Source organism: Podarcis tiliguerta (genome assembly GCF_965153285.1).
Source record: "Podarcis tiliguerta genome assembly, chromosome: 6".
Lineage (NCBI taxonomy): Eukaryota > Metazoa > Chordata > Lepidosauria > Squamata > Lacertidae > Podarcis > Podarcis tiliguerta.
The window spans coordinates 90,488,083-90,514,262 of NC_139539.1; the positions used below are offsets into that span (position 1 = coordinate 90,488,083).

Below are 26,180 nucleotides of genomic sequence, written 5' to 3' on the forward strand. Positions count from 1 at the left end.
TCCCAATCCCGCCCACACTCCCCATTTTTATTTCCAAGTGCCACTTCTGTGCTCACCTGTGCTTGCCCTATACGCCCTCCGTTCTTGGGCTCCATCCCGGTTTGCCCTCAACCACCTGAGTTCACTATCTGAGGGAAGGATATACCCAAGAGGGAGCCTCTCAAAACTTCCCACCCTTCAGGGACAACTGAAAGAGGGGCAGCCCTGTCCTCGCATCCCCCAGAATTTCCACAGAGGGCGGTTGCAAACAGCCACCCGCTCTCCAGGGCGGCAGGAGACAAAAGCAAGATGCCATTCAAACGGAGAGGAGTGGGAGGCTGTTTTGTTCTAGTTCGCAGGCTCCTTCCTCCGAAGAAAAGCGCCACAAGAAGCTGAGAGAGCTCTTCCCCTCCTCCTCCTCCTCCTCCTCTTCAGGGAACAGCCAGCCAGGCAATCTGTCCAGACACCCTGGAGTCATTAGCATTGGAATATGCGCTTCTGAAGGCAAACGGAGAACAAAAAAGCTGAAGCTACTCATCCAGGGAGCAGGAGCAGCCCTGGAAAGAAGGGGGGGGGGGGAGGATGAGAGGCAGCTGGAAGAGCTGAGGCAAAGCTGGAACCGGGCAGGTGGCTTCTTGGCTTGGCTGCCAGCCCAGAATTGTTTGGCACAGAGCCTTGTTTGCTCCTGCGCCCTCCCGATCTCTGCTGTGTGTCAATGGAAGCCATGGGCAATTGGAGCAAGGCTCCCCTCCCTCCTTCCTTCCCTGCTGTCAAGCCCTGGCTGGCTGTGGAAAAAGCCAGCAAAAGCAGGAAGCCTTCCAGGAAAGAGGGAGAAGCACCTCTGGTGGGGTGCCAGCCACGTGATGCGCTGCGGGAAATAGGGCAATGGGGCAGGCCGGTGGGGAGGATTTTTGTTGCTGGGGGAGCAGCAGCCCTGATCCCCTCACCCGCCCTGGTGGCAGGGCAAACGGACAGAAATTTCTTGCAGCCTTTTGTCTCGCTAGCAAAAGCTCATCCCAAATGGCAGTGTCATCCTCTGCCCAGAACTTATATTTTTTATTTCATTTATTTACAAGTCTGTATCCCACCTTTCCTTCCAGGAGCCTGTATAGGGCTCCGTCCCTTTATATTGTCACAGATCTAGAGGCAAGTTACTCAGAGCCGCTTTTCAGTCTTTGTTTTGTTGGATGCTGGCAGTTCTGTTTATCTCCGCTTTAAAAAACGCACACACACAGTCTCTTGGCACACAAAGGGGGGGGGGCAGTTGCAGCAGAACACTTGAAAAAATTATTTTTTTTTAAAAGGATTTGCCCATTGCCACTATAGGCAGGATGCACCGGCCCATAGGATGCACCTAGTTTTTTGGGGGGAAGGAATAAAGAAAAAAATTTATTTCCCCCCCAGGTGCGGGGCTGGGGCGGGGGAAGCCTGAGCTTCCCTCGACCCCAGCCCCCAGAACAGGCTGTTATCCGCTAGCCGTGGGCACAACTTCAGCGGCTCTCCCGCGGCTAGCGGAGCGCTGCGCGAAGCCCCAAGCTTGGGGCATGCTGAGCTCAGCGAAGCCATCAAGAGGCCACATTTTTCTTATGCAAGTTGTAGGGGATATGACTGGGCTCTGGTCTTCCCCAAGTCCATCAGCCTGACAAAACACCAGCGGAACATGGCATGTGTCTTGCAGCGTGTCTCCTCCATGCTCGCCTCTTGCAGCTCTGAGTTCCAATGAGCCCAGCATAGTGCAACAGACGGCGATGCAACACACACCTGCTGTAGGCTTCGGTCCTTTTCCCAAAGAAGCTCGCCACTGGTGCTGGGTGGAGACCCTGGATTGAAAGCTGCTATGGAGGCTTCCCTGTACTCAGCTGTTCTTCCCATTGAACTGAGCTGAACTTCAGAAACCTTTAGTGGCTTTAAAAAGGTAAAGGTACCCCTGCCCGTACGGGCCAGTCGTGTCCGACTCTAGGGTTGTGCGCCCATCTCACTCAAGAGGCCGGGGGCCAGCGCTGTCCGGAGACACTTCCGGGTCACGTGGCCAGCGTGACATCGCTGCTCTGGCGAGCCAGAGCCGAACACGGAAACGCCGTTTACCTTCCCGCTAGTAAGCGGTCCCTATTTATCTACTTGCACCCGAGAGTGCTTTCGAACTGCTAGGTTGGCAGGCGCTGGGACCGAGCAATGGGAGCGCACCCCACCGCGGGGATTCGAACCGCCGACCTTTCGATCGGCAAGCCCTAGGCGCTGAGGCTTTTACCCCCAGCGCCACCCACGTCCCACCTTAGTGGCTTTAGAAATGTGCAATTGGAGCTCCCATAGTGGGTGCCATTTCTTTCCGGAGCCCTGCTTGTTTCTTAAAAATACACCCACCCAAAGGTCAAGAAATGCAAAGCAGCATTATGACTAGCCTACCCCACAGAGGGGGTGCGAGGATAAAAAAGGATTGTGCCGATTTGCAAAACCGCTCTTCCATCAGCGACTGAAGACCAAGTTCTCTCAAAAAATAATTTAATCAGAGAAATACAGTAAAACAAGGTAGAGAGTCTTTCTAGCACTGCCAAGAGCAGCCCATGGGAGTGCTCACAACAGTCGTAAAAGAATCCTCTCCTGTCACAATCAGCTCTTGGCTGCAAGGCTCAGGGGTGAAGCTAGTATTTGGGGCTAGTAGGAAAGCAAAATGTTTTCAACACACACAACAAGAGGGCACATCTTCCTCACCCTGACAGCAAATTCAGACCTTCGCCTCCTTCGGGTGCACCCAACTCTGGGCTGTGCCATTTCAGACATGAAAGTGGGGGTCATCACAGAACTGAACAAAAATTTCCCTTCATGTAGAAGACTAGCATGCTGGGGTTTTTTTAGCACGCAAGGTTTCTAACATGCAAGCATTTCCTCTGTATGGAGGAACATTAAATCAAGTGAGCCCCCAGCCTCAAACTGAAATGGTACAGCTCAGACACAAGTTTACCACGCCATGAGAGCTAGGACATTGTCATAGGCTGAAAACGAAGGGGGTAGGAACATGAGGGCCAGGTTAGCTTTTTTAGAGTTGGATAGGGCTGCCTAGTGACTACTGAGGAAGAATTCCCCCAAGTACAGAACAATACAGGCCTCTGGAATTTGCAGGGGCCTCAAATCCTTGATTCTGGCCTGCTTGTAAGAAGAAAACCAAGGCCATCCACCCTTTTTGCTTCCCAGACTGCGAATGTGTGGCTGCTGCTGATGATAGCAGGACTCAGCTCTTGCTGCTGCCACAGTTTGGGGACATGTACACCACCAACATGAAGAGGTTTCAAACCTGCTGTGAATCTCTAAAGAACCCAGATGTTTTGCAAGGGTGCCGAGAGCTCTCTGGTAAAGATGTCAAGCCCCTTTAAAGAACAAGTTCTACAATCCTTTCTGTAAAGAAACTTAGAAATGACAGTTTGCAAGGGCAGGTGGGCGGGCGAAGATTCTTCAACAGGGACCCTGAGCTCCCCAACAGGGCAACTGATGCACAGATCTCAATGCGATTTACATTTTTGGTGTAAGATGCTTGTTAACAGCACAGAGGGAGATTTGGAGACTGCCCAAGGCAAGCTACTACCTCCTATAAGGGCTACATGCTATTTCACAGAGCTATCCATAGCTATCCAAAACAGATTCACTGGCTTCTCAACTCCTAGAAACTTCCTGAGGTGAATATTTGTTGGCAGTGTGGCTGGCTGTGTGCACGCTATACATTTAAAGCACATGACTTCCCCCAAAGAATACCTGTAGCTTGTTAAGTGCTGGGAATTGTAGTTCTGTGAAGGGTAAATTACAGTTCCTAGGATTTTTGTCCGCGCTTTTCTTCAAAGCGCTGAACAAATGCACAATATGACGAGGTGGAGCAAAACTCATAAGCAAGGTCAAATTGTGCCTTAAATATCTCCTAGGGCCTTTTAAGCTTAGCGTATCAATTTGAGACAACCCAGCACCCTTCAAACTTTATAGAGGAAACATTTGGAAAGGAGGAGAAGGCAACGCCCGTCACTTCACCCAGCATATGCAGGAAAGCAACTCAGGGCCCCAATACTCCCTGCTAATTCGTGTTCCTTGGTTGCAGAGGGGCGGCTGGGGGAGGGAAGAGAGAGACCCATACCTTTGCATAAATTAAACATTCAGCGCGCGCACTGGCTTGCATTGCAGCAGCATCCAGAGGGCTGGCGGTGTCACACCCAACATTCAAGTCAGAAAGGCATTAGTACAGAGGTTTGAGCTGGGCTCTGCTCCGAGTCTCAGGCAGGCCCAGTAGGCACGAGAGGCTCCTTTGCACTGTGCAGGGAAAGCGATACACTTCTTTGCTACCGCCGGACGGGCCTCTGCCTCAGCACTCTAACCGAGAGGGTGTCTGCCCACAAGAGAAGTTCATTGATCTGGGCCAGGCCCAGCCCAGCAACCTTGGCACCGTTCACCTCCAGGATTTCGTCCCCAACTCCAAGGAGTCCAGCATACAGCTTAGCTGTGCTGGCATCGGCCATCTCCTGGACGTAGATGCCTGCCGGGAAAACAAAATGAAAATAACTTTTAAAAGCTACCAGCGCTATTCAGGCACGCAGTTTCAGTCCCAAAGCAACGAAATCACTCCCTCTCCATCCTTTTCTTGGTCTCAATGGATCCTGGTTTGAGCATATGAAATGGTCCCCCCTTAGCCAGAGATTTTGGGGATGGAAGAGTCTTGATGTCACATTCCTAAGCAAGATGTTACTACTCAGTGATGAAGAGGCACAGTGGCCAGCTGCTTCTGTTCATGTGGCATGTAAGGTGCCATCTCTCAACCCAAGACCCCTAACAAATAGGATCCTGCGTCTTACCTCCTGTGCCATCGGTGGTCTGTTCCCAAGGCAAGACTGGCAGACTGAACTCTGTGTTTCAAGAGTACCATCTAGACTGCAGCACCAGCCGGTCGGCCAATTGGTGTTAAAGAAGGATAGAACTTTCTTTATGTATGCTACAACAGCAGCAAGAATACTCATCGTGAAGTATTGGAAGACACAAGAACTACCCACTCTGGAAGAATGGCAGATGAAGGTGATGGACTATATGGAACTGGCAAAAATGACTGGCAGAATCAGAGACCAGGGAGAAGAGACGGTGGAGGAAAATTGGAAGAAATTCAAAGACTACAGAAATATTATAAAATTAATGAATGTTGGAATGACATCGGATGGAGGTTAAAAGGTTATTAGTAACAATGTGGTGAAGGAGCATGGAAAATTTGAGGGTTAAAAAGATGAAGAATTAAAGGCTTAATATATTAAGATAAAGTTTAAGATAAGACAGAGGGAAAGGATTTGCTGATTAAATATTTGAATTGGAATACAATTCAAATTGTATTGAATTTGAGGTGTGGGGAAGTCTGTGAAACAAGCAAATGTAAGAAATACTATGAAAATGGAATTGTTTTTACTTGTTTTTCTTTTTCTTTTTGTATTTTTCTTTTTCTTTTTTCTATGTAAAAGTCTTAATAAAATATTATATATAAAAAAAATAGACTGCAGCACCAGCCTACCTAACTCAACTGAGCAATCGTGCCTCACCTTTGAGCTTGCTCCTGAGCTTGAGGATTTTGCTCCCTCCCTTAGATTTTGACTCCTGCCTGGCTTTGACTACACACCTGTTTTGGGCTCACTTGGGCTGATAGCCAGCTCTTCTGCCTGCCTGCAGCCTGGCGAGACATGTGCACACCTGCTCATCGATGCACATGCAAGATGAACTGCTACCCTTGTTAAGAATGATCCTCTGCACACAATGTTTTAGTAAATCCTCCTTGCGGCAGCCGATCTGGAGGTTCCTTAAACTCCAGGGTCCATCTGGCTGCACATCACGGCGCATAAGAGATGCCAACAGCTGTGGCTCAAGGTGCTGAAACCCCAATTCCAAGTTTCCACCGAAGCACCGTGTGCCAACTGGACTGTGTACAGGCACCAAGGGGGTGTAGCTCCTCGACTGAGCTCTCTCCTTGCAGCTCTGATCAGGAATGTGTCTACACGCCCTTCAGTAATGCCTCCGCTATGTCTGCTTACGCGTCTCTCTTCTCTCTCCACGCAGACAGATCAGGATGGATTGGGAATGAGAAACCGTGGAACCCTGAGCAGTAATTCTTCAACAAAGAAAGTTGCTGGTGGTGGAGACTCCTGCCTTGACATGTCCTCTGCCTCCCCCTCCTGCTTTTGGAAAGCACTGCTGATGCATTAAGGCAGTCTTTTTATGTAGTGCAAGAAGATCTCAAATCCCATCTATGCTAAAACTCACATGCATTCAGCATCCCTGAAGCTATCTGAGACCCAGGAAGAGGAGTGGGAGAGGATTTTATGATGCTCTTCCCTCCCACTGAAGGCTAGGTTGCCAGGGTAACGTGGGACATCCGAGACCTAAAACGGTCAAAAGGCCTAGGCACTTCTGGTCACCCCCAAGGTGACAGCAGGGGAAGTGGGGGGGCGGGGGACAGGAAGACACCATATGTGTTTTCTATCTCATGACCTGTAACCTTTCCTGACGTATGTGAAGATGTTTTATGACCCTTTGTTTGCTGCGTTTGAACATAAGCTTTAGTTCTGAAGTGCCTTGGGGCAGACCTTCTAAACTGGCATGGTGTGTTGAACTCTGCCCTATTGCAATAGCTATAATAAACACCGGGTCCTTAAATCCGGGTGCTGGACTTGAAAACAGTTTCTTTGGTTGTGTCATTTCTTTAAAAGGTGGCCCCTCACCTGGGTAACGAACAAGGCAATGTAGAAGGGAATTCTTACGACACTGATAAGAATGCTGAACTGCGAGGGTCAGACTAAACTGAGGCCCATATTGATGCGTGTTGAATCTGACAGCTTGAATGGTGCTGAGTTTCTTATTTCTGCGGTTCTTTCTTCACAAAGATTCTGTTCTCAGCCCAAATTCTCAAGTGTCTGGAAACATAGGCTTTATTTTCACTATCTTTCAAGCTATCGTGGTTTCTCATTGCCTTTGCCATTGCAGTCCAAAACACTTGAGAAGTATACATGGGCACTGAGGTTTGGTGTCAGCACGTAGTGTCAGCCTCCAATCTCAGAGGCTTGCGAAACGCTCTTTCAACTGGGGAACAGCTTCACAAGCAATGCTCCTGAGAAGCCAGGCAAGCTCAGCAACTGCTCCAGCCCCATGCTTGCCAAGAGACCAAAATGATTTCTGGCTGTTATGGGGCTTGCTGAGGTGTGTCTACAATGCACTTATATAAATTCGATATTAAAGAAAATAAGAGGCCAGAGTTATGGGAGAAACACGATTAGTAGCAGGAAATCTTAGATGGAAGGACTGTACTTCAGCAGTAGGTTATCTGCTTCGCATACGTAAGGTCCCTGGACCAACCCCCAGTATCTCCAGGTATTTCTGTGGAATAAAGCCCTGAGTAGCCGTACTTCAAAGACTGGCATGGGCCATAGCAGGAGTGCCTGGATTATGCCCCTATCAGCTCGTAGGCTTTGTGGTTGCCCCACAAAATCCTGCAAGTTGTCCTGCATGCATCAGCAGAAGGAACCTCTCCCTGCCCAGAAAGGCTGCTGATAAAAGCACAGTAAAAGCAATGGAAGAAACTCAGAATTACTCCTTTTTTGACTATTCAGATGCACTAAGAGATGGAAAAGGTACGTGCAATTCCAGAAGGGAAGGGAGTGTTTGTAAGAGCAGCACCAGCAGGCAGAGGACTCTCCCCTGCAAAAGGCCAACATTAGCATTTACTAGGGGGGAAACTGTTAGGATATTTCCGTTCCACCTTAAAAGGGAGCAGGCTTTGAGTTACAGAGTCTGCGTATTTCCTGTTTCACAGGATGTTTCTGTTGTATCTTTTGCTTTCGTTTCTCTCTCTCTGCCGGAACTCTCTCAAGCAGGCAGTCATGGTTTTCTTTGTTCTGACCAACGCTGAATAAACTTGTAAATCATGCTTCTCCTGGGTGCATCTTTTGCTGTGCATATCTGCTGATAGAGTGTGCAAGAGCTCTGGACCCTTTTCAAGTTATTCCTGGAGCTCATGTCGCTAACTGCTGATACTGCGTGTCTACCGGAGACGACGTGGAGTCAAGATGGACTTTGTCTCCCTGGCAGTATCCCAACAGAAACGTGGTTGGAGGTTCCTCATATTTCCCTCCTAACGAGGTACAAAGCCAAAGTGAAGTGTAGCCAGCATGCTGGTTCTGCTCTTACAAACACTCCCTTCCCTTCTGGAATTGCAGGTACCTTTTGCATCTCTTAGATTATGCATTCTAAGTTCATCCCCCCAACAAGTCCATATACAGAAACCGAGAGTGTGAACAGGCACACCATGTTTGGTGGTGATGATGGGGGCATAGGGAGGGCCAGCATTTCTCCCTCTATCTCCAAGTTTCTCTGAGAAAATTCAGGGAGGGGGCTGGACACTGCAGCCCCCTCCCCACAAGGCCGCCTCGCTAAAATGCAAGCAATGTGCTGAATAAAGATGGACGGGTGACACAGTCCAGATTCTATGACCAAGCAAGTCCTCTCCAGCTTTGGTTTATGCTTCATATATATTTCATAGCTGGGCAGAGGAAGCAAATTCCAAAGGCGCGCACAAGAGAAAAAGTTTTGGATAGGAGGAACGGGATAGGGCTGGGGAGAATCTTCTCCAAATATATCGTAGAGAGGTTTTACCTCTTTAATGACACAAGAGCTTCCGGAGAAGTGGGAGCCAGGAACTGACACTGATAAGGTTCAGCTGTACCCCAAATAATATCTGAAACCCCTTAGGGTGGGGACGGTATCTGAGAAGTCCAGGGCTGTGCAATGAAAACACTTAATTCCTGGAGCCAGAGTGCTTAAGGCCAGGAAAAACATTTGTCATCTTAGTCCACAAATATTGCAACATTCTCAAGAGCCTGCCTGGGAAAAGAACGTGGAAACATCTGCGTTCAATTATTCCCGCCATCTGACCCACTTTGTGACAGGCTTAGCCTAAAAAAAATGGCTGAGTCGGACTCTCACCTAACAAGGGAGTGTTCCACAATCTGCTTTTCTGCTTGCGCTGCACTCCTGCGCATCAGGGCACCCCAAAACAGTGCATGCACTGTGTAATGGTTCTAGGGGTTGCTCGTGTGTAAATCGGTGCCAACACCTGGCTGGGTTGCCTGAGTGAACCCTTTCTGTCTGGACAGCTGTCTCAATCGCTGGCAGAATCCGTCAGTGGGCGATTCTTGAACTTCTTCCAGCATAAAAGTTCTTTGACGCCTAGTCGCCGCCTACTCTCCCTGCGTGGAAGCTTTCTGCGCAGGGATGGTGTGGGCATCGGAGGACCCGTGCTCTCCCCGCTGGTCCCCGGCGAGGAGTCTTGGAGCCACCTCGCCGATTCCTCCATCTGCCCCCCTCCTCCACTGGTGCTACGCTGGTTTCCTTCCCCAGAAGATGTGCTGCTTCTCTCCCTCCCGGGACGCTCTCCGGAATCCCTCTGGAGCCCTCCCTCTCCTTCTGGCTCCCATGGCAGTTCCCTGACACACTGGGAGTTATGGGAGACCAGGGATGAAGCCTTTATGTTTGGGGAGTATTTCAATTGTCTTTGCTTCCCAGCAGAAACAGGTGCACACCTAGGAGCAGCTGAGAGACGAAGGGCTGATGGACAGGCCTTTCCCTAACTTATAAGTCTGCTGTTGACAACAAAGAGCTAATTCCTCACTCTGGACATTCTGTGCCTGACATCAGAGTTCAAGGACATACTCCAGCCAGACATAAACATCTGGGGGGGGGGGAGGCCAGGGCAAGGTGGGGCCTGGGAAAAGCTCAGATGCCAGGAACAGAAGCACAGAGGGCCTGAAGTACTGCACCTCTGCTCTACGCTGAACATATACCTGTGTCAGGACGGCCATTTCCTGATGAGACACGAAATCCGAAGTTGCCCTCTGGGCGGTGCTGCAATTCCAGCTGGCTTGTTCCGTCTGGGAAAACTTCCACCACTCGCCCGACGGTTCTCGCCAAGTTGGGGGAGCCAATGTCCTCCACGCTGAGGGAACGGTGATGTGGGGCACCTGCGTTCCTGGGAAGAGGAAGGAATACTGGTGCAAGCAGGAAATGCATATTTAAATGGCCCAACTCGGACACAACTCTAAATGCGGGCTTAGCATTGTGTGCACAAACTTTCCCTCTCTTCCTCCAGTGTGGCTATTGCTTCTTGACAACCATATGTCAGGAGTGCTCTGATGGTGTTTCCTGCTTGGCAGGGGGTTGGACTCGATGGCCCTTGTGGTCTCTTCCAACTCTATGATTCTATATGTAGTTTTAACCTGCCAACTAGGCAAACCACGGTTAGTCCTAGTTATGTGACAGGGAAATGAAGCAACTTCATTCTGCAGCCTACGAAGCTGGCTTGTTTCTGTAAACCATAGTTAAAATTAGCTACAGTTTTAAGGTTTGACAATGGAAACGAAACTTCGGATCGCTTCCTAGCAGTAACACAGGAGAAGGAAGGAAGGAAGGAAGGAGAGGGTGGCGACAAACAAACCCAATGCTCAAGCACGTAACATCCAGCCAGTTATACTGAAACCAAGCCCATGTGAATTTTGTTAAAAATAAAAATTAGCAGCAGAGTAATGTGAAGGGACGTGATGAAGGACGCGGGTGGTGCTGTGGGTTAAACCACAGAGCCTAGGACTTGCTGATCAGAAGGTTGGCGGTTCGAATCCCCGCAACGGGGTGAGCTCCCATTGCTCGGTCCCTGCTCCTGCTAACCTAGCAGTTCAAAAGCACGTCAAAGTGCAAGTAGATAAATAGGTACCGCTCCGGCGGGAAGGTAAACAGTGTTTCCGTGCGCTGCTCTGGTTTGCCAGAAGCGGTTTAGTCATGCTGGCCACATGACCCGGAAGCTGTATGCCGGCTCCCTCGGCCAATAAAGCGAGATGAGCGCCACAACCCCAGAGTCAGCCCTGACTGTCCCTAATGGTCAGGGGTCCCTTTACCTTTAATGTGGATGAAAAAGAACATGTGCAAAAGTGACATGGAGCAGAAATAGGCTGGTTCACCCACAGGGCAGGTAGATTTTAAGATGCCCAATTTCCTTCAGAACATATATAACCAATGATCAGGGGCAGGATTGGGTCTGTTCTTCCATGTTTATTGCCGAAAAGGCCACCCGCTGGCTCCCATTCTGAATGATACTATTACATGTGTAATGTGTCGCTTACAGCCTAGTGTGAGTGAGTTGTAAGGTCAAAGTCGGCATCCCAGATGTCGCAATAACCAGGCATAGCATAATCTGCTGCTTTCACAGTGTTTCAGAAGAAATGACAAAAATGGGAGATTTAGGATTTTCAGCGTTACCTGTTTAGAGCAGCTTCCTCCTCCTTTGGTTCCCCCAGTGAATAGAGACTGGACCGGTCAGCCTTGCCCAGTAAGGAATGCAGATTTTGAACAGAAGAGGCTTTTCTTGGTTGGCGGAATGGCGACACCTAGCGGGAGAATGAAAGAGCTGAGCCAGAGCAAGGGTTGAGAAAACTAACCCCGGGATTCTGCTTTTTAAAAAAGCAGACACCGGGCAAAGAAAGCCTAACAATTGTCATTTCCAATCCCAAATATGTTGGATCTGACTGAATGTTTGGACAGTATGGAAGGCAGTGGCTATAACTCCTTTTTAATCCGCACAGTAGTCCGGGAGGCATGGAGCAGTTTATACTGGAATTTACAAAGAAGCTGCAGTCTAAGGGCATACTGAGGGCACCAAATTGGCTGCTTCTATGGTAGGGCAGGTATGGCAGTGCAACTTGGGATTCTGGCCAGAACTATAGGGCTTCGCCATTGTACTGGGGAACTGATAGAATAACTACAAACACTGGTCTTCGGGTGGGTTGCAACCCCACTCCTGGGCCGCAGCCTGACTTAAGGGTGGCCTTGCCAGCAGCGCAATGACCGCACAAATATACCGTATTTTGCGCCCCATAGGACGCACCGGCCCATAGGACGCACCTAGTTTTTTGGGGGGGAAATAAAGAAAAAAAAATTTATTTCCCCCCCAGGTGCGGGGCTGGAAGAACCAGGTCGGGGAACAGCGGGAAGGCGCACTCCGCCTCCCCGCTGTCCCCCGAGTTTGTGGGGCTGGCGATGGGGAGAAGTGTGCTGAGCCTGGGACTGGAGGCAGCTCTGCGCAGCCATCGGGAGCCGGGCGGGACTTCGCGCCCCGCTCCCGATGGACGCGCAGAGCTGCGCTGAGCCCGGGAATGCAGGCAGCTCTGCGCAAGCCTCGGAGCCGGTCTCCCGAGGGTTGCACAGAGCTTCCTGAAGCCTGGAGAGCGAGAGGGGTCTGTGCGCACCGACCCCTCTCGCTCTCCAGGCTTCAGCGAAAGCCTGCATTTGCCCCATAGGACGCACACACATTTCCCCTTCATTTTTGGAGGGGAAAATGTGCGTCCTATAGGGCGAAAAATACGGTACGTTTAAAAAACCTTAAACACACGTTTAGGCTAAAAGATGCTTCCCAGGCCTGAAAAGGTTAAAGGCTGTTGTTGTGGGCGTGAGTCCGCCTTGAGACAATGGAGTGTGCCTCTGGGGGTGAAGTCAAACTACTGCATTAGCAGGACTGAAGGGACCTCCGCAGGGTGCAAGCCTGGGCAGTGTTTGTGGAGGTCCTGGGCTGACCAGACAACAAGTCTCCCCTCTCAGCCTTCCTGCTGTGGTCCAAAGGAAAGCAGAGCAAGATGTTTGGCACCAGCTTGGTGGCAGGAGGACGCGTACGAGGAGTTGTCCAACTGCCTTGGAGACTCTAGAATTTCTGCAAGATGGGGGAGGAGGGAATCAGTGGAGAGGGGCAAACTGTCTTTTGAGGAGAGGTTCCCCACCATGTCCCCCCTGAACACAATTTGATAGTCTCTGCCCTACATAAAGTAGGCTGAGTTTTTCCTGTCTCTTAAAGTCCCAGATCTAAGCCACCTAGTACAAGGGCGGAGAAATAATAATTTAATAATAATTTATTATTTATACCCCGCCCATCTGGCTGGGTTTCCCCAGCCACTCTGGGCGGCTTCCAAAAGAATATTAAAATACTGTGATACATCAAACATTAAAAGCTTCCCTGAACAGGGCTGCCTTCAGATGTTTTCTAAAAGTCTGGTAGTTGTTGTTCACTTTGACATCTGGTGGGAGGGCGTTCCACAGGGCGGGTGCCACTACCGAGAAGGCCCTCTGCCTGGTTCCCTGTAACCTCACTTCTCACAATAAGGGAACTGCTAGAAGGCCCTCGGCGCTGGACCTCAATGTCCAGGCAGAACGATGGGGGTGGAGACGCTCCTTCAGGTATACTGGACCGAGGCCGTTTAGGGCTTTCAAGGTCAGCACCAACACTGACCTTTAAAGCAGAAACCTCTGACCTGAAGGCCAAATTTGGCCTTCAAGGCCTTCCTCCGCTTCTCCACGTCTGAGGTCACACAGGTAGAGACACAGCCTGCCGATGCACAACGGGGAGCCTTTAAGGGCGCTCCTGGCTGTGCACTGGTAAGGGAAAGCAGACTTTGGCAGGAGCACATGGCAGTCCCCACAGGGAAGAACTTAGTTGTGCAGCCAATGTGAACTTCAGCTCTCCAGGCCCTCAGCTGATAGGTGGGAGAGCTGAAGCCGTTTGGCTGTGCAGGTGGTTCGCCCCGCCAACCTTTCAAAGTTGGCCTGCGGGTGGCAGAATCAGAGACCGGGGAGAAGAGACGGTGGAGGAAGAGTGGAAGAAATTTAAAGACTATTTACAGAAATATTATAAAATCAATGAATGTTAGAATGATGTTGGATGGAGGTTAAAGGGTTATCAGTAATAATGTGGTGAAGGAGAATAGAAAATTTGAAGGTTAAAAAGATGAAGAACTTAAGGTATAACACACTAAGATAAAGATAAGGACAAGACAGAGGGAAGGGATTTGCTGATTAATTATTTGAATTGGAATACAGAGAGGGGAGGTGTGGGGAAGTCTGGGAAATAAGCGAATGTAAGTAATATTATGAAAATGGAATTGTTTTTATTTGTTTTTACCTGTTTTCCTTTTTGATTTTGTGTTTTCTTTTTTCCTTATTTTTATGTGAAAATCTTAATAAAATATTATGGGGGGAAAAAACAAAGTTGTCCTGCAGGGATGGGACCGGGCAAAGATCCCACACACACACCCCCCACCCAAAAAGGTATCCGACCTCTGATCATGAGATGCACCCTTTGGACTCACCAGCTGCAAGGACTGCAGGGAAGGCGCTTTCTTCATTTTGGGTGTGCTGGTGGCGCCTGGGCCTGGCTCCTCAGTGGGCGCTGCAGCTCCCGGCTCCGGGGCACAAATCTGCTCCATGCTGTAGCAGCGGAACCTGCCCAGCTTCTGCTTGGTGCTCTGACTCAGAGCGGAGAAGAACTTCTTCAGTCCTGAGGAGGAAGAGGAGCCACCTTTCTTGGCAAACAGTTTCTTCTTTGGCTCCGGGTAGATCTCCAGGGGTTTGCTGGAAGGCAAAAGAAGTCCGCCAGGCCAGGTTAAGAGCCAGGGATAACTCCCAGCTCCGTTTGCCGGAGATCACAATAACCAAACGACAGTAATAAAACACGGGGGAAGGTTTTAAAAGGCATTCAAAGGTTTCAAACGAACAAAAACAGCAAAGGCCACCAAAAGGGCCTAGAGTGCAGTTCCCTCCGGCAGTTCCATTCTAAAACTGAAGGGCTTTTGTTGCCAAGGAACGGAATGATGCCACTCTGTGACCACAGACTTTCCCCCTTAGAAGCTCAGCTTCATGAAATTTTCCTGCATGCAATTTGAGACTGCAGGCAGGGGTCTTCATGCCTGAATCAAGGACCATCACGGAAGGAGGGCAAGGGATGCAATCTTATCTCCCATCCCATCTCTTATTTCTCACACAGTGATGACAGCACCTATATCTGTGGCCAACCAATCTGCTTGGGACAAAGGGTTTTAGGTGTGAAGCCAAAGGCATAAATCCTTTGGGGTAAAAAGTGTGGGAGACTGACCTTATGAAAGAAGAGAATGGGAACACATGCTCTTAAAGATAGCCTGTGCACGCCCTAAGCACATTTAAAGCACACTCACTCTCCCCAAAGAATCCAGAGAACAGTAGTTTGCTTAAGGGTGCTGGGAATGATAGCTGGGGGAGTAAACTACAGCTTCCAGGATTCCTTGGGGGAGAGGGACACACATGTTTTAAATGTGTGCTCAGTTCACAGCCATGTGCTCTTCCAACCGCCCCAATTTATTTTTGAACATGTCCAAATATAGGTCTTTGAACACTGGCTGCCCTTGTCTTCTCCCCAGTCTTCCTCGCTAACCTTAAATTGTGTCCCCTGGTTTAGGAGCTCTCCAATTTTAAAAGCATAACACAACAACAACAACAACAACAACAACAACAACAACAACAACAACAACAAACCCCCTAAGTTCACCAGGCAGAGAGTTAAGACAAATTACGATGCCCATACAGCAGTTTTTCTTTCAACACTCAAAATGCCAATATGCACACAAAGCCTGAAATGGTTGAAGACTGGCGGAATGGAGTCTCATACTTTTAAAATAGTAATAGTAATATTGAATGGGCACATTGGCTCTCATGAGTCTACTAGACCCGTTTTTCTCAGTCTGCGCAACAAAGACCCACAGGAAATCACAGCTTCTACAGAGACCTTCTCCGAATGCAAGGGGCCTTCGTAACAAACTCTTAACAGCAGGCAAAAGCCCAAAATCCTCAATTCACCAGGCAATACTGTCTTCCTCTGAGAGAGGGGCCCTGTCAGATACAGCCACCTGACAGATGCTGCCTCACCTGTCCCAATGAGATCTTTCTTCCACAGCTAACAGTGGGGGGGGGGGAGGGGAGAAAAGGTTTTTTTAAAAAAACTTTCAAACTTGCATTGATCCAAATTTTGCTTGCTTCCCAGCAGCCTCTGTTTTCTTTTAAGTAAATGCATATTAATTGCTTACGCAAAAATGTTGCACCTGGCTAGCTCCTCATTCTGCGCATTATTCTGGCCAAACGGTTAGGGCCGCATGATGCACTTAATGAGTTAACAAGTTTAAAACGAAAACTTTAGAAACTTGGAGCGGCATTCCCTTCGAACTGTGTGTGTGTCTCGTCTCGTCCACACCAGCCACGCACATTCCATTTCTAAGCATGAGGAAGTGTGCCTTGTGAAACGTGGGTACGGGCGCTTTTATGAAAGCAACATGAGAAGCGAGAATAAAAGCATTTTGAACTTGGTGGATCCCCTCCTGTAGAACCAGAGGCAAACCTAGGCTCCCTTGCACCCGAGGCAAGGAACTGTATCAGCGCCTCCAAAGCCAGGAGGGACTACGGACCAGAAACTCAAAAGGTTTGCTTTTCATCGCCTTTTGTGCTCTGCCAGCGACTTCCTCTGTGTCGGGGTCTGCTCTGCTCTGCCTGCCTGCCTGCCTCTGCTAGCTTCCTCCTAGCCACTCGGAGCCAGAGTGGAGAGACATGATTTTTGTGCTCCCCTGGGCCTGCGCCCTTGGCGGGGGCCAACTTACAAAGACCCCCTAACTCCGCTCACGTGTAGATTCACTTCTGAGGAAAGTCCCCAGCACCTAGAAGCAAGCAAGCTGGTTTGAAGGCAAATGCTTCTGTGTTTGAATGCTAACCAGAAAATCTCATTTGTCCGGATAACCGTATCAAGCCTTCCCTTGTGACTCCTCATAAGGGAGCTGGTCCTGGAGGAAGAACTGTGAGGGAAGGGACTTCATCAGGCAAGACCACCTTCCACCTGCCTTGCCCCACCCTCTAGTCTCTGCTTCTCAATTTGTATTATTTTATGTACTATGGCTTGCCGTTGTTTTATTGATTATAGTTTAGAAATTATTTATTGTAACTGTTGAGTAGATTTCTGTTTAACTTTTATATGTTGTTGTTATTATTTTATACTATTCTAATGATTGTTGAATGTTACTTTTTTGATGTAGGTTGCCTATTTTAAAGTTATGTTTTATTTTTGTATTGCATTAGATTGTTATAAGATGTACATTTTTGTTTCTTCAGCTTGTAAACCACCTTGAGTATTGTAAGATAGAAAGACGGTGTACAAATAAAAAATGATGATGATGATGAAAGGATTTTTTTATTTATTGTGGCCACAGGACTCTATTATCTCTATAGCCAAATCGGTATGAAAGAAACTTTACATGGTTAGGTAAGCAAGGACGAGAGAACCCCAAGAAGCTTGTGGTCATTTTGACAGTAGAGACGGAAGAGAGAAAAGGAGAAAGGAAACAAGAGGCAAGAGTAGCACGGCATAAATTGCAACAACGCATATTTAAGCTTCGTGGAAAAGTTTACATGGATATGCAGCCACAGGTAAGGCAAAGGACCCCTGAACGGTTAAGTCCAGTCAAAGGCAACTATGGGGTTGTGGCACTCATCTCGCTTTTAGGCCAAGGTAGCTGGCGTTTGTCCACAGACAGCTTTTTGGGTCATGTGGCCAGCAGGACTAAACCACTTCTGCTGCAATGGAACAACGTGATGGAAACCAGAGTGCACGGAAACGCCATTCACCTTCCCACCGCAGTGGTACCTATTTATCTACTTGCACTGGCGTGCTTTCGAACTGCTAGTTGGCAGGAGCTGGGACAGAGCAAGAGGAGCTCACTCCGTCACAGGGATTTGAACATCCGACCTTCTGATTGCCAAGCCCAAGAGCCACAGAAACTGGGGAGGGGAGGGAGCGGAAGGGATGCATCCTATTACAGACCCTGAGGGAGGTCCACAAGATCCAGGACAGAGAGACACCATAACCTACCAATCCATGTTCTATGTGCTCCTCCTACTTCTCCCCATTCCTGCTTCAGAATTCCTCTACCTCTCCTGTACCCCATTGACTTTGTCTGCGGCTGAAAAATGAGCTGCTTTCTCCTGCCAATGATTCTGTTTTCTTATCAGGGTGCGCCCAAACCCGGGGCTTTCAAGAATGCATACAGAATTTTGAGATCTGCCTGCTATAGCCTACAGACTAGCAAAAATAAGCTATCATTAGGACAGGTGGCAGTGTGTGCATGTTTGTGTGGGCGTGTGTGTGTGTGTGTGTGTGTGCGGATGCCCACCCCTCACTTATCAGACACAACCTCCCCTTTTCTAGAGAACCTCAGGGTTGTGTGTTCAAGTCCCATGTTGGGCAAAAGATTCCTACACTGTAGGGGGTTAGACTAGATGATTTTCGTGGTCCCTTCCAACTCTGTGATTCCACAATGCAATGATGCTTTAAATCGAGGGGAAGGAAAGCACCCACGGCAGTCACTTAAAAACCACCATGCTTCTAGCAAACGCTATACGAAGTTTGCATATGATCCAATTACTTTACTCACCATGTCAAATAACTAGATAACGACGTTAACTGAATTGTGCCCAACAGTTTACCTCTGCTAAATTTTGCTGGTATGAAACTGGACTTCTCTAAAAACTTTCTACTGGAGAAAACAATACTGTGCGCCATTACAGCATTTCCGATATAATCCCTGGGTAAGATGGAAAAGCCTTAAATTTCCGTTGATTCAGAAAGGTAACCATAGCAACAGCTGTCTGGAGATTTTGGCAGGGAGGGAGAAGCAGGCCAAGGCGGATTTGAGGGGTGGGGGTGGGGAGTGAGAGGGCAAAAGCAGCAGGGAGAGTGGCAAGGTCTAGAGCCAGCTGGCAGCGCCACAGGGCTGTGCTAACTGGCAGAGAGAGGGAACAGCCCAGGCTGAGAGAGCAGAGGGCACCTGCAGACCTGGCTGCATCTGGATGAAGGAAAGGTTGCAGCACCAAAGGAGAGGAAGAGCTGGCATTTTATTCAAAGAACCGGGTGGCGCTGTGGGTTAAACCACAGAGCCTAGGGCTTGCCGATCAGAAGGTCGGTGGTTCGAATCCCCGCGATGGGGTGAGCTCCCGTTGCTCGGTCCCAGCTCCTGCCAACCTAGCAGTTCGAAAGCACGTCAAAGTGCAAGTAGATAAATAGGTACCACTCTGGTGGGAAGGTAAACGGCATTTCCGTGCACTGCTCTGGTTCGCCAGAAGCGGCTTAGTCATGCTGGCCACATGACCCGGAAGCTGTACGCCGGCTCCCTCGGCCAATAAAGCGAGATGAGTGCCACAACCCCAGAGTCGGTCACGACTGGACCTAACGGTCAGAGGTCCCTTTACCTTTACCTTTAAGGGACCCTCTCATGTGGGTGGCGCTGTGGTCTAAACCACTGAGCCTAGGGCTTGCAGATCAGGAGGTTGGTGGTTCGAATCCCCACGACGGGGTGAGCTCCCATTGTTTGGTCCCAGCTCCTGCCAACCTAGCACTTCGAAAGCACACCAGCGCAAGTAGACAAATAGGTACCGCTCCGGCGGGAAGGTAAATGGTGTTTCCATGCACTGCTCTGGTTTTGCCAGAAGTGGCTTAGTCATGCAGGCCACGAAAAACTGTCTGGGGACAAATGCCAGCTCCTTCGGCCAGTAAAGCAAGATGAGCGCCGCAACCCCAGAGTCATTCGCGACTGGACTTAACTGTCAGGGGTCCTTTACCTTTTTTTTTAAGGGACTTTGAGTGTCATCTGGTCCAGCCGCCTGTGATGCAGGAATCTCGACTAAATCATCCATGGCAGGTGGCCATCCAACCTCTGCTTAAAAACCTCCAAGGAAGGAGCGTCCACCACATCCCGAGGGAGACCATCACACTGTCAAACAGTTCTTACCATCAGAATGTTCTTCCTGAGGCTGAACTGGAATCTCCTTTCTTGCAACTTAAAGGAAAGTACTGGAGTACTGTGTCCAGTTCTGGGCACCACAGTTCAAGAAGGACACTGACAAACTGGAACGTGTCCAGAGGAGGGCAACCAAAATGGTCAAAGGCCTGGAAACGATGCCTTATGAGGAACGGCTAAGGGAGCTGGGCATGTTTAGCCTGGAGAAGAGGAGGTTAAGGGGTGATATGATAGCCATGTTCAAATATATAAAAGGATGTCACATGGAGGAGGGAGAAAGGTTGTTTTCTGCTGCTCCAGAGAAGCGGACACGGAGCAATGGATCCAAACTACAAGAAAGAAGATTCCACCTAAACATTAGGAAGAACTTCCTGACAGTAAGAGCTGTTCGACAGTGGAATTTGCTGCCAAGGAGTGTGGTGGAGTCTCCTTCTTTGGAGGTCTTTAAGCAGAGGCTTGACAACCATATGTCAGGAGTGCTCTGATGGTGTTTCCTGCTTGGCAGGGGGTTGGACTCGATGGCCCTTATGGTCTCTTCCAACTCTATGATACTATGATTCTAAGTAAGAAAAACCCTCCCAATGCACTGATGAAACACCGTCTGGCCACATCACCGGTTTGAAGAAAGGTCTTATGCTATCAGATCTGAGCTGTGACTAGTTCTCCATCAGGACAAAAGGGAAATTCCGGAACGGAGGTACAAGCCGCCAGACGCCCCTTGCGGGTCCTGACTTTAGAAAAGGAAGGCTTGATCTAACGGCTGCCCCCCAGACCCATTGCTTTGTGCGGCGGGGCATGTTTACTCACCACTGGGCTGCACTCGATGGCTTTGTCTTTGGAGCCTCAGCAGCTGGAGCTTCCCTACGGATTGGCTGAGCTGAGGTTGTCAAGTTGGTCTCCTCCCTTGTTGGCGAGAGACTAATGGCAGCAGAAGTGATGGCATTGGCAGCAATAGGGGGAACACCAGGGGCGGAGGAAGACAGTGGACCTGTTGCAACAACACAGACACTTCCAATGGCCTCTGCTTTAAAAAAACAGACACACACCCTGGGGGTGGACTTGCACCATCAGCTAATGTGCCTGGGCATATTCTTATTTATTAAGAAACGTGGTTCTCCCCGCCACCCCATCTCATTATCAGATGCTGCCCAGGCTAAAGTAGGAATCCGGCTTTGGAAAACTAAGGGTACATCTTACCTTTACACACTTAGGTTTTGTACTATCTGACTGCCATCGCTTCCCCAATGCACCACCCCAAAGCTAGAGAACTGTAGTTTTGAGGGTGCTGAGAACCCTGTGAATTCTTTGCTTCACTCCTTACACCCAAATGCAATTGCTTGTGAGCACGTAATGGCTTTTAACCTTTTAAGTTACCGTATTTTTCGCTCTATTGGACGCAGTTTTTCCCCTCCAAAAATTGAGGGGAAATGTGTGTGCGTCCTATGGAGCGAATGCAGGCTTGTGCCATAGCCACGCGCAACCCCTCCGGCAGGGAGAGGCTGCACGGGGCTTTGCATTCTTTAGCCCTGCGCAGCGTCTCCCGGCAAGGAGAGGCTGCACGGGGCTAAAGGGGAAGCCAAAACAGCGAGCAGGATCCATCCCACTCGCTGCCTTGCCTTCTTCCATAGCTGCAAGCAACCCCTCTGGCAGGGAGAGGTTGTGTGCAGCCTGTACGCTGCTCTTTGGGGCTGGGGGGGGGGAAATATTTTTTCCTTGATTTCCCCCCCTAAAAACTGGGTGCGCCCTATGGTCCGGTGTGCCCAATAGTGCGAAAAATACGGTAAATAAACAGGTTTTGCAGAAATGGGTTAAAGACGGAGCAGGGGGAAAGTAAGGTTCTGAATCATGAAGAGAAGTCTGAACGATTGCATTTTCAGTGACCAAACTTTGTGCCTTCCATCACCCTCGTGCGAAGGTCTGACTAAAGCACATCTCCAGAAGAAGCAGAAGTTATGTGCAACAGGCACATCGCTGCAGTTTGGCAACTATGATGTCCACAAAAACGCTACACAAGCTACATCAACAGCACGACTACAGTGCGCCATTTGGTTGTGACTGCTGAATAGAGCTCATTTAGCTCCTCTCGAGGAGCAAAAAACATCTGCAGGGAATTGCTTGGAAAGAATGAGCCTGCTAAAAGCTTTTTTGGAGAATTCTCTGAAAGAACCAGGGAAGAACAAGCATGCCCATTCTGAATCAAGATGTGAGGAATTTGTATCTAGTGGAAAATGGGGTTTTCCAGAAACTGTCTCTGTTATGTCACTTGTGACTAAACTTAATTAAAGCCTGGTAATTTTTGAGAAAAACCTAACTTTTCAGGCACGCTAAGATCTACTTAAATTTCCAACTGACACCTGGAAACCAAGGTGTTTATTGGCTCTTTTTCATATAAAAGAAATCATAACTACTATTCAGGTGTTTTGTAACTGCTTGGTAACTGGAACTATGTTTTAATGCTGAAACAGGTAATTCATCTGCATTCCTCGTCCGCTAAAACAGGTGATCTTCTGCAATTCACAGGTGCCCAGTTTGGGACAGCATCTTGGGCGTCTCCACATTCCCTGCCCCTGAAAATAGGCTTTCTAGTCCTGGTTGCAACAGCAGATTTGGAAAGCAAGAGGAAATGCCCACAAAGGCACCACGGTTTTTTTCTTATTCGCGTGCCACCTTATTAAACCTCAAAATTTGCTGCTGCAAGATCCTGTGATGACCACCAAAATTTAGGTTGCTTTAAAAGGAAGTTCATGGCGGACGCTTCCCCCCCCCCCCCCTTTGCTTAGCTCTTGGTTCCTTTTCACCCACCCTAAAGGTACCCTTAATCAAAATTTGCGGAAAAACTTACTGTATTTTTTGCTCTATAAGACTCACTTTTCCCCTCCTAAAAAGTAAGGGGAAATGTGTGTGCGTCTTATGGAGCGAATGCAGGCTGCACAGCTATAACAGAAGCCAGAACAGCAAGAGGGATTGCTACTTTCACTGCGCAGCGAACCCTCTTGCTGTTCTGGCTTCTGAGATTCAGAATATTTTTTTCCTTGTTTTCCTCCTCCAAAAACTAGGTGCGTCTTGTGGTCTGGTGCATCTTATAGAGCGAAAAATACGGTAAATACTGTATTCACAGTCAGGGTCAGACATGCAAAATAAGCAAATCCATGCAAGTTCAATAACTCTGAATAAATCAATCTGACTTGCACAAATTATCTAGAGTACAAATGCTGAACTGCCTTGCTGGACGGCCTACCATGATGCCCTCTCTACAGTTGTCCAATGGGCAACATTACCTCTTACCTTGATTTTCCCCCAGCTTCTGTCTCTCCTGGGGCTGTTCCTCTCTGCTCTTCACTGTAGCAGTCACTAAGGTTTTTGGCTCGTGCTTGGCATATGTGTTGTTGCAGTTGTTGGTGGACAAGGCCAGGAGCTGGTTCTTGGAGAGCATCTTTGGACTCTGCTGGCCACTCTCCTCCTCCTGCCCAGACACACACACATTCTGGAAGCTATTAGGGGAGGCCGAGTAGATTGACAGTTCATTGGCTCGGTCCACCCGCCCAGGATCCTGGCTAGTGAGCTTGTGGCTGCCGCTCAGAGCAGCCCTCCTGTAAGGCATAGGGGAAGGATGGGCTTTTCCAGTGGTGGGTGGGGCAGGAATTCGGTAAGCAAAGTTGTAGCCGGCACTCCTCTCTTCAGTTAGCTGCTGGGAAGGGCCCTGCTCTTGCTTGGCTTGACTTAAATTGTTCGTTGGCCTACGAGTTCGGTTGGAAGTTTCCACCGGCTTCTTGTTCACGGAGTCTGCGGCACCATCAGGGACCAGATGGGAAGGCAACTGCTGAGGGTGGGAGGTGGGTGCGGCTTGCTTTAATGTGGCCTTGGACAGCTTTGGATGTTCCTGCATCCTGCCTTTCTTCACCAGTTGATACAGATCTACTGGCTGGTTGCTTCTGGGAAAAGCTTCTGCCTTACCGGCTGCCATTTTCGTCACCTGATCTCTGACTTCAGAGGCCCCCTTCAAGGAACACTCGTTGGCTTGATTAGCGCTCGATTCAGTTTCCCCTCTGCGAGGCATAATTTCCCCTCCACTAGCACGGCAGCTGCCATCTGCTCTGGGCCTCTCCCCGTTGGCCTTCCTGTTCTTGGCTTCCCCCTCTGAAGGGGAAAATGGCCTGGGATCCAGACCAGGCCCACCGTGCCGGGAGCTTTTGACCACTGACCGTTGGCTGCTGGCACCAGCCTCCTCGCTGTCCGTCCTGTAGCTGTCTGATGTATCTGTGGTGCTGTCCAGAGCAGAATCCACCTCGTCTATGCAAGTCACTTCCCCTATGTACGTCTCCTTGATGCGCTCAGTGTAAACACGCTGGCAGGAAGGAAGGATCCACAGAGGAGTTCCTTTGGGACCCAAAGCCCTGGTTCGCGAGTCCTCCTGGGGAGCATTGAGCTCTTTGCTTTCATTGGCCCGAACTAGCTCCTTGCCCTCTCGGGGGATGTTGCAAGACTGATGCACGCTCTTTACAGTCTGCTTTGCTCCGGTATCTGGGTTCTGACTGGCAGCCAAATTCCTGACGTAAGACCCGCAAGCGCTGCACTTGCCTTCCTCGTTGACTACCAGAGGCTTCCTCTTCTCGGAGCGCCCCCTACTGCCTTGCTGTTCCCAGCCTGGTTTGCTGCTGCCGCCGCCGCTGCTCTCTTTGTGGTGAAGCTCACCGTTGATGTAATCCGAAAGGTCCGGTTTGGAGACCAGCGGGCCATGGCCCAGAGACAGGAGGACGGAATCCAACACCCGCTTCTGACGCAGCTGCAGGCGCTCCAAGTAGCGGACTTCGGCATCCCGCGCAGACTCATCTTCAAAACGGACTCGGGACGGGGATGGCCCTCGCTTCCTTTGCTGCTCGCCGCTGGATTCCCCGCTGGACGAGTCGCTCAGGTTGCCGCCGGCGTGGGGGTCTCCATCCTTCAGAGCAAAGTTCTTTGCGTCTGCAGCAGAGATCCCGCAGCCATCCCTGAGGCACACAACAGACAGAGTAAGACTGTGGGCCTGCTCACGCTGATCATCCTTACCTCCGGCTGAGCTGCCTCCAAATGCCGGGCAGAAGGCACCACTTGGCTTAATGAGCACCCAGGACGCTTACCAAGGTGGTACTTGTAACTTCTCTACTTGCATGCAGTGTTTCTCAAACTGTTGGACTACAACTCCCATCATCCCTAGTTAGCAGGACCAGTGGTCAGGAATTATGGGAGTTGTAGTCCAACAACAGCTGGGGACCCAAGTTTGAGAAACAACGGCCTAAACTTATCTCCTTTCTTCCAAGATCCATTCAGCAAGATAAATGTATCCTGACTGCCTTCGAGCATCACACGGACATTGAACCTGGCATCTCCTTCACCAGGATCCCAATGCTGTGCCAATACTCTCTGCAGCTGAATTCTCATTCTAGCAGGAAGGGCCACTCAGAGGTTATGGATGTGTACTGAATGAGGGGAAGATCCAAGGAACCGGTTAAGATTGACCAACAGGCTTGTGCAAAGCCAATGGATTCAGAGTCTCAAGGCTTTAAAAAAAAAAAAAGCATGTGTCGGCATATCGGCGAGATGGATTTACTCTTTTAAAATCAAGGGTGGCTCGGGACTGGATAATTCAGCAATAATACTACTCATGTTCAACACACAGCAACTGCACAAGTAACCAGATGGCGCTCTTAAAGAGGACTTGCTGATGTCAGGCCCCCACTGACTCCTTGATTTATTCTAGCCCCCTACAGCTATAGGAAGTGCTCTCCTTACATGCAAGCCATGGTCTTAGGAGTGGCTACATCTCCAAGTCAGATTTCAGTTAGGCCAAGACACCCAGCCGGCAGTCATGTGCGCTTCTTAGATCCATGTGATCATTTTCTATGGGATCTGGAGCACCTGTGCTATTTATATTAAAAGGGCTTTCTTTTCCTGCAGAGCATAGGAGGAAGGGCAGAATATAGAGCAACAATGCAAGAGACAGGGGAAAGTTTGCTGGTGGAGGTTATGCTTTCGTTTTACTCTAGAGACGATGTTTGATATTGTTCAGCAAACACCATAAGTGTGCCTCGATGCAAAGATCTTATAGCTGGCGCCTCTCTTGTTGTCATGAAATAAAATCAACATAATCCTCCAGATTCAATAACTCTGCATAAGCTGCCAGTGTACTTGGCATAGAGGACGGAGAATGTGTTCCACTAGCTCTTACAATAATCTTTGGTGTGCTGGCCATGTGAGAGTGAGCGATACCCTCATCTGTTGCACAACAAAAGATCAGCACACTGGTTTGTTTAGCATTAAACAACGGTTTCACAGCACGGTGGCCAGGAATTCAGTTTCCCATGAGATCCAGCAGCTTGCCACACATTTTGTAAACACCCATGTCAAGTTTTGTTTCCCCTCCTATGCTGAAAGACCTTTTAGCTGTCACAACGGTGCTCATCGTTTCCCCCCTACATCTTATTCTAAAAGGTTCGGTCAAGTGAACTTGCCATATAATATGTTCTTACGTTTATATTCATGACTACATTT

General features: G+C 49.3%; 1 protein-coding gene across 4 annotated transcripts in view; it reads right to left on the reverse strand.

Moving 5' to 3' along the window:
* Positions 1-2,461: 2,461 nt before the first annotated feature.
* Positions 2,462-26,180, reverse strand: part of KIAA1614 — a 43,314-nt gene continuing 19,595 nt past the window's right edge. For all 4 annotated transcript variants that reach the window (XM_083446261.1, XM_083446262.1, XM_083446263.1 and 1 more), the window contains 6 exons: positions 22,938-24,640; positions 20,460-20,640; positions 14,157-14,418; positions 11,284-11,411; positions 9,819-10,003; positions 2,462-4,489 (listed from right to left, as the gene is read on the reverse strand). In XM_083446261.1, the coding sequence (XP_083302387.1) occupies positions 4,296-4,489; positions 9,819-10,003; positions 11,284-11,411; positions 14,157-14,418; positions 20,460-20,640; positions 22,938-24,640 (2,653 nt within the window). In that variant the 3' untranslated portion in view covers positions 2,462-4,295. The remainder of the gene's footprint in view (positions 4,490-9,818; positions 10,004-11,283; positions 11,412-14,156; positions 14,419-20,459; positions 20,641-22,937; positions 24,641-26,180) is intronic.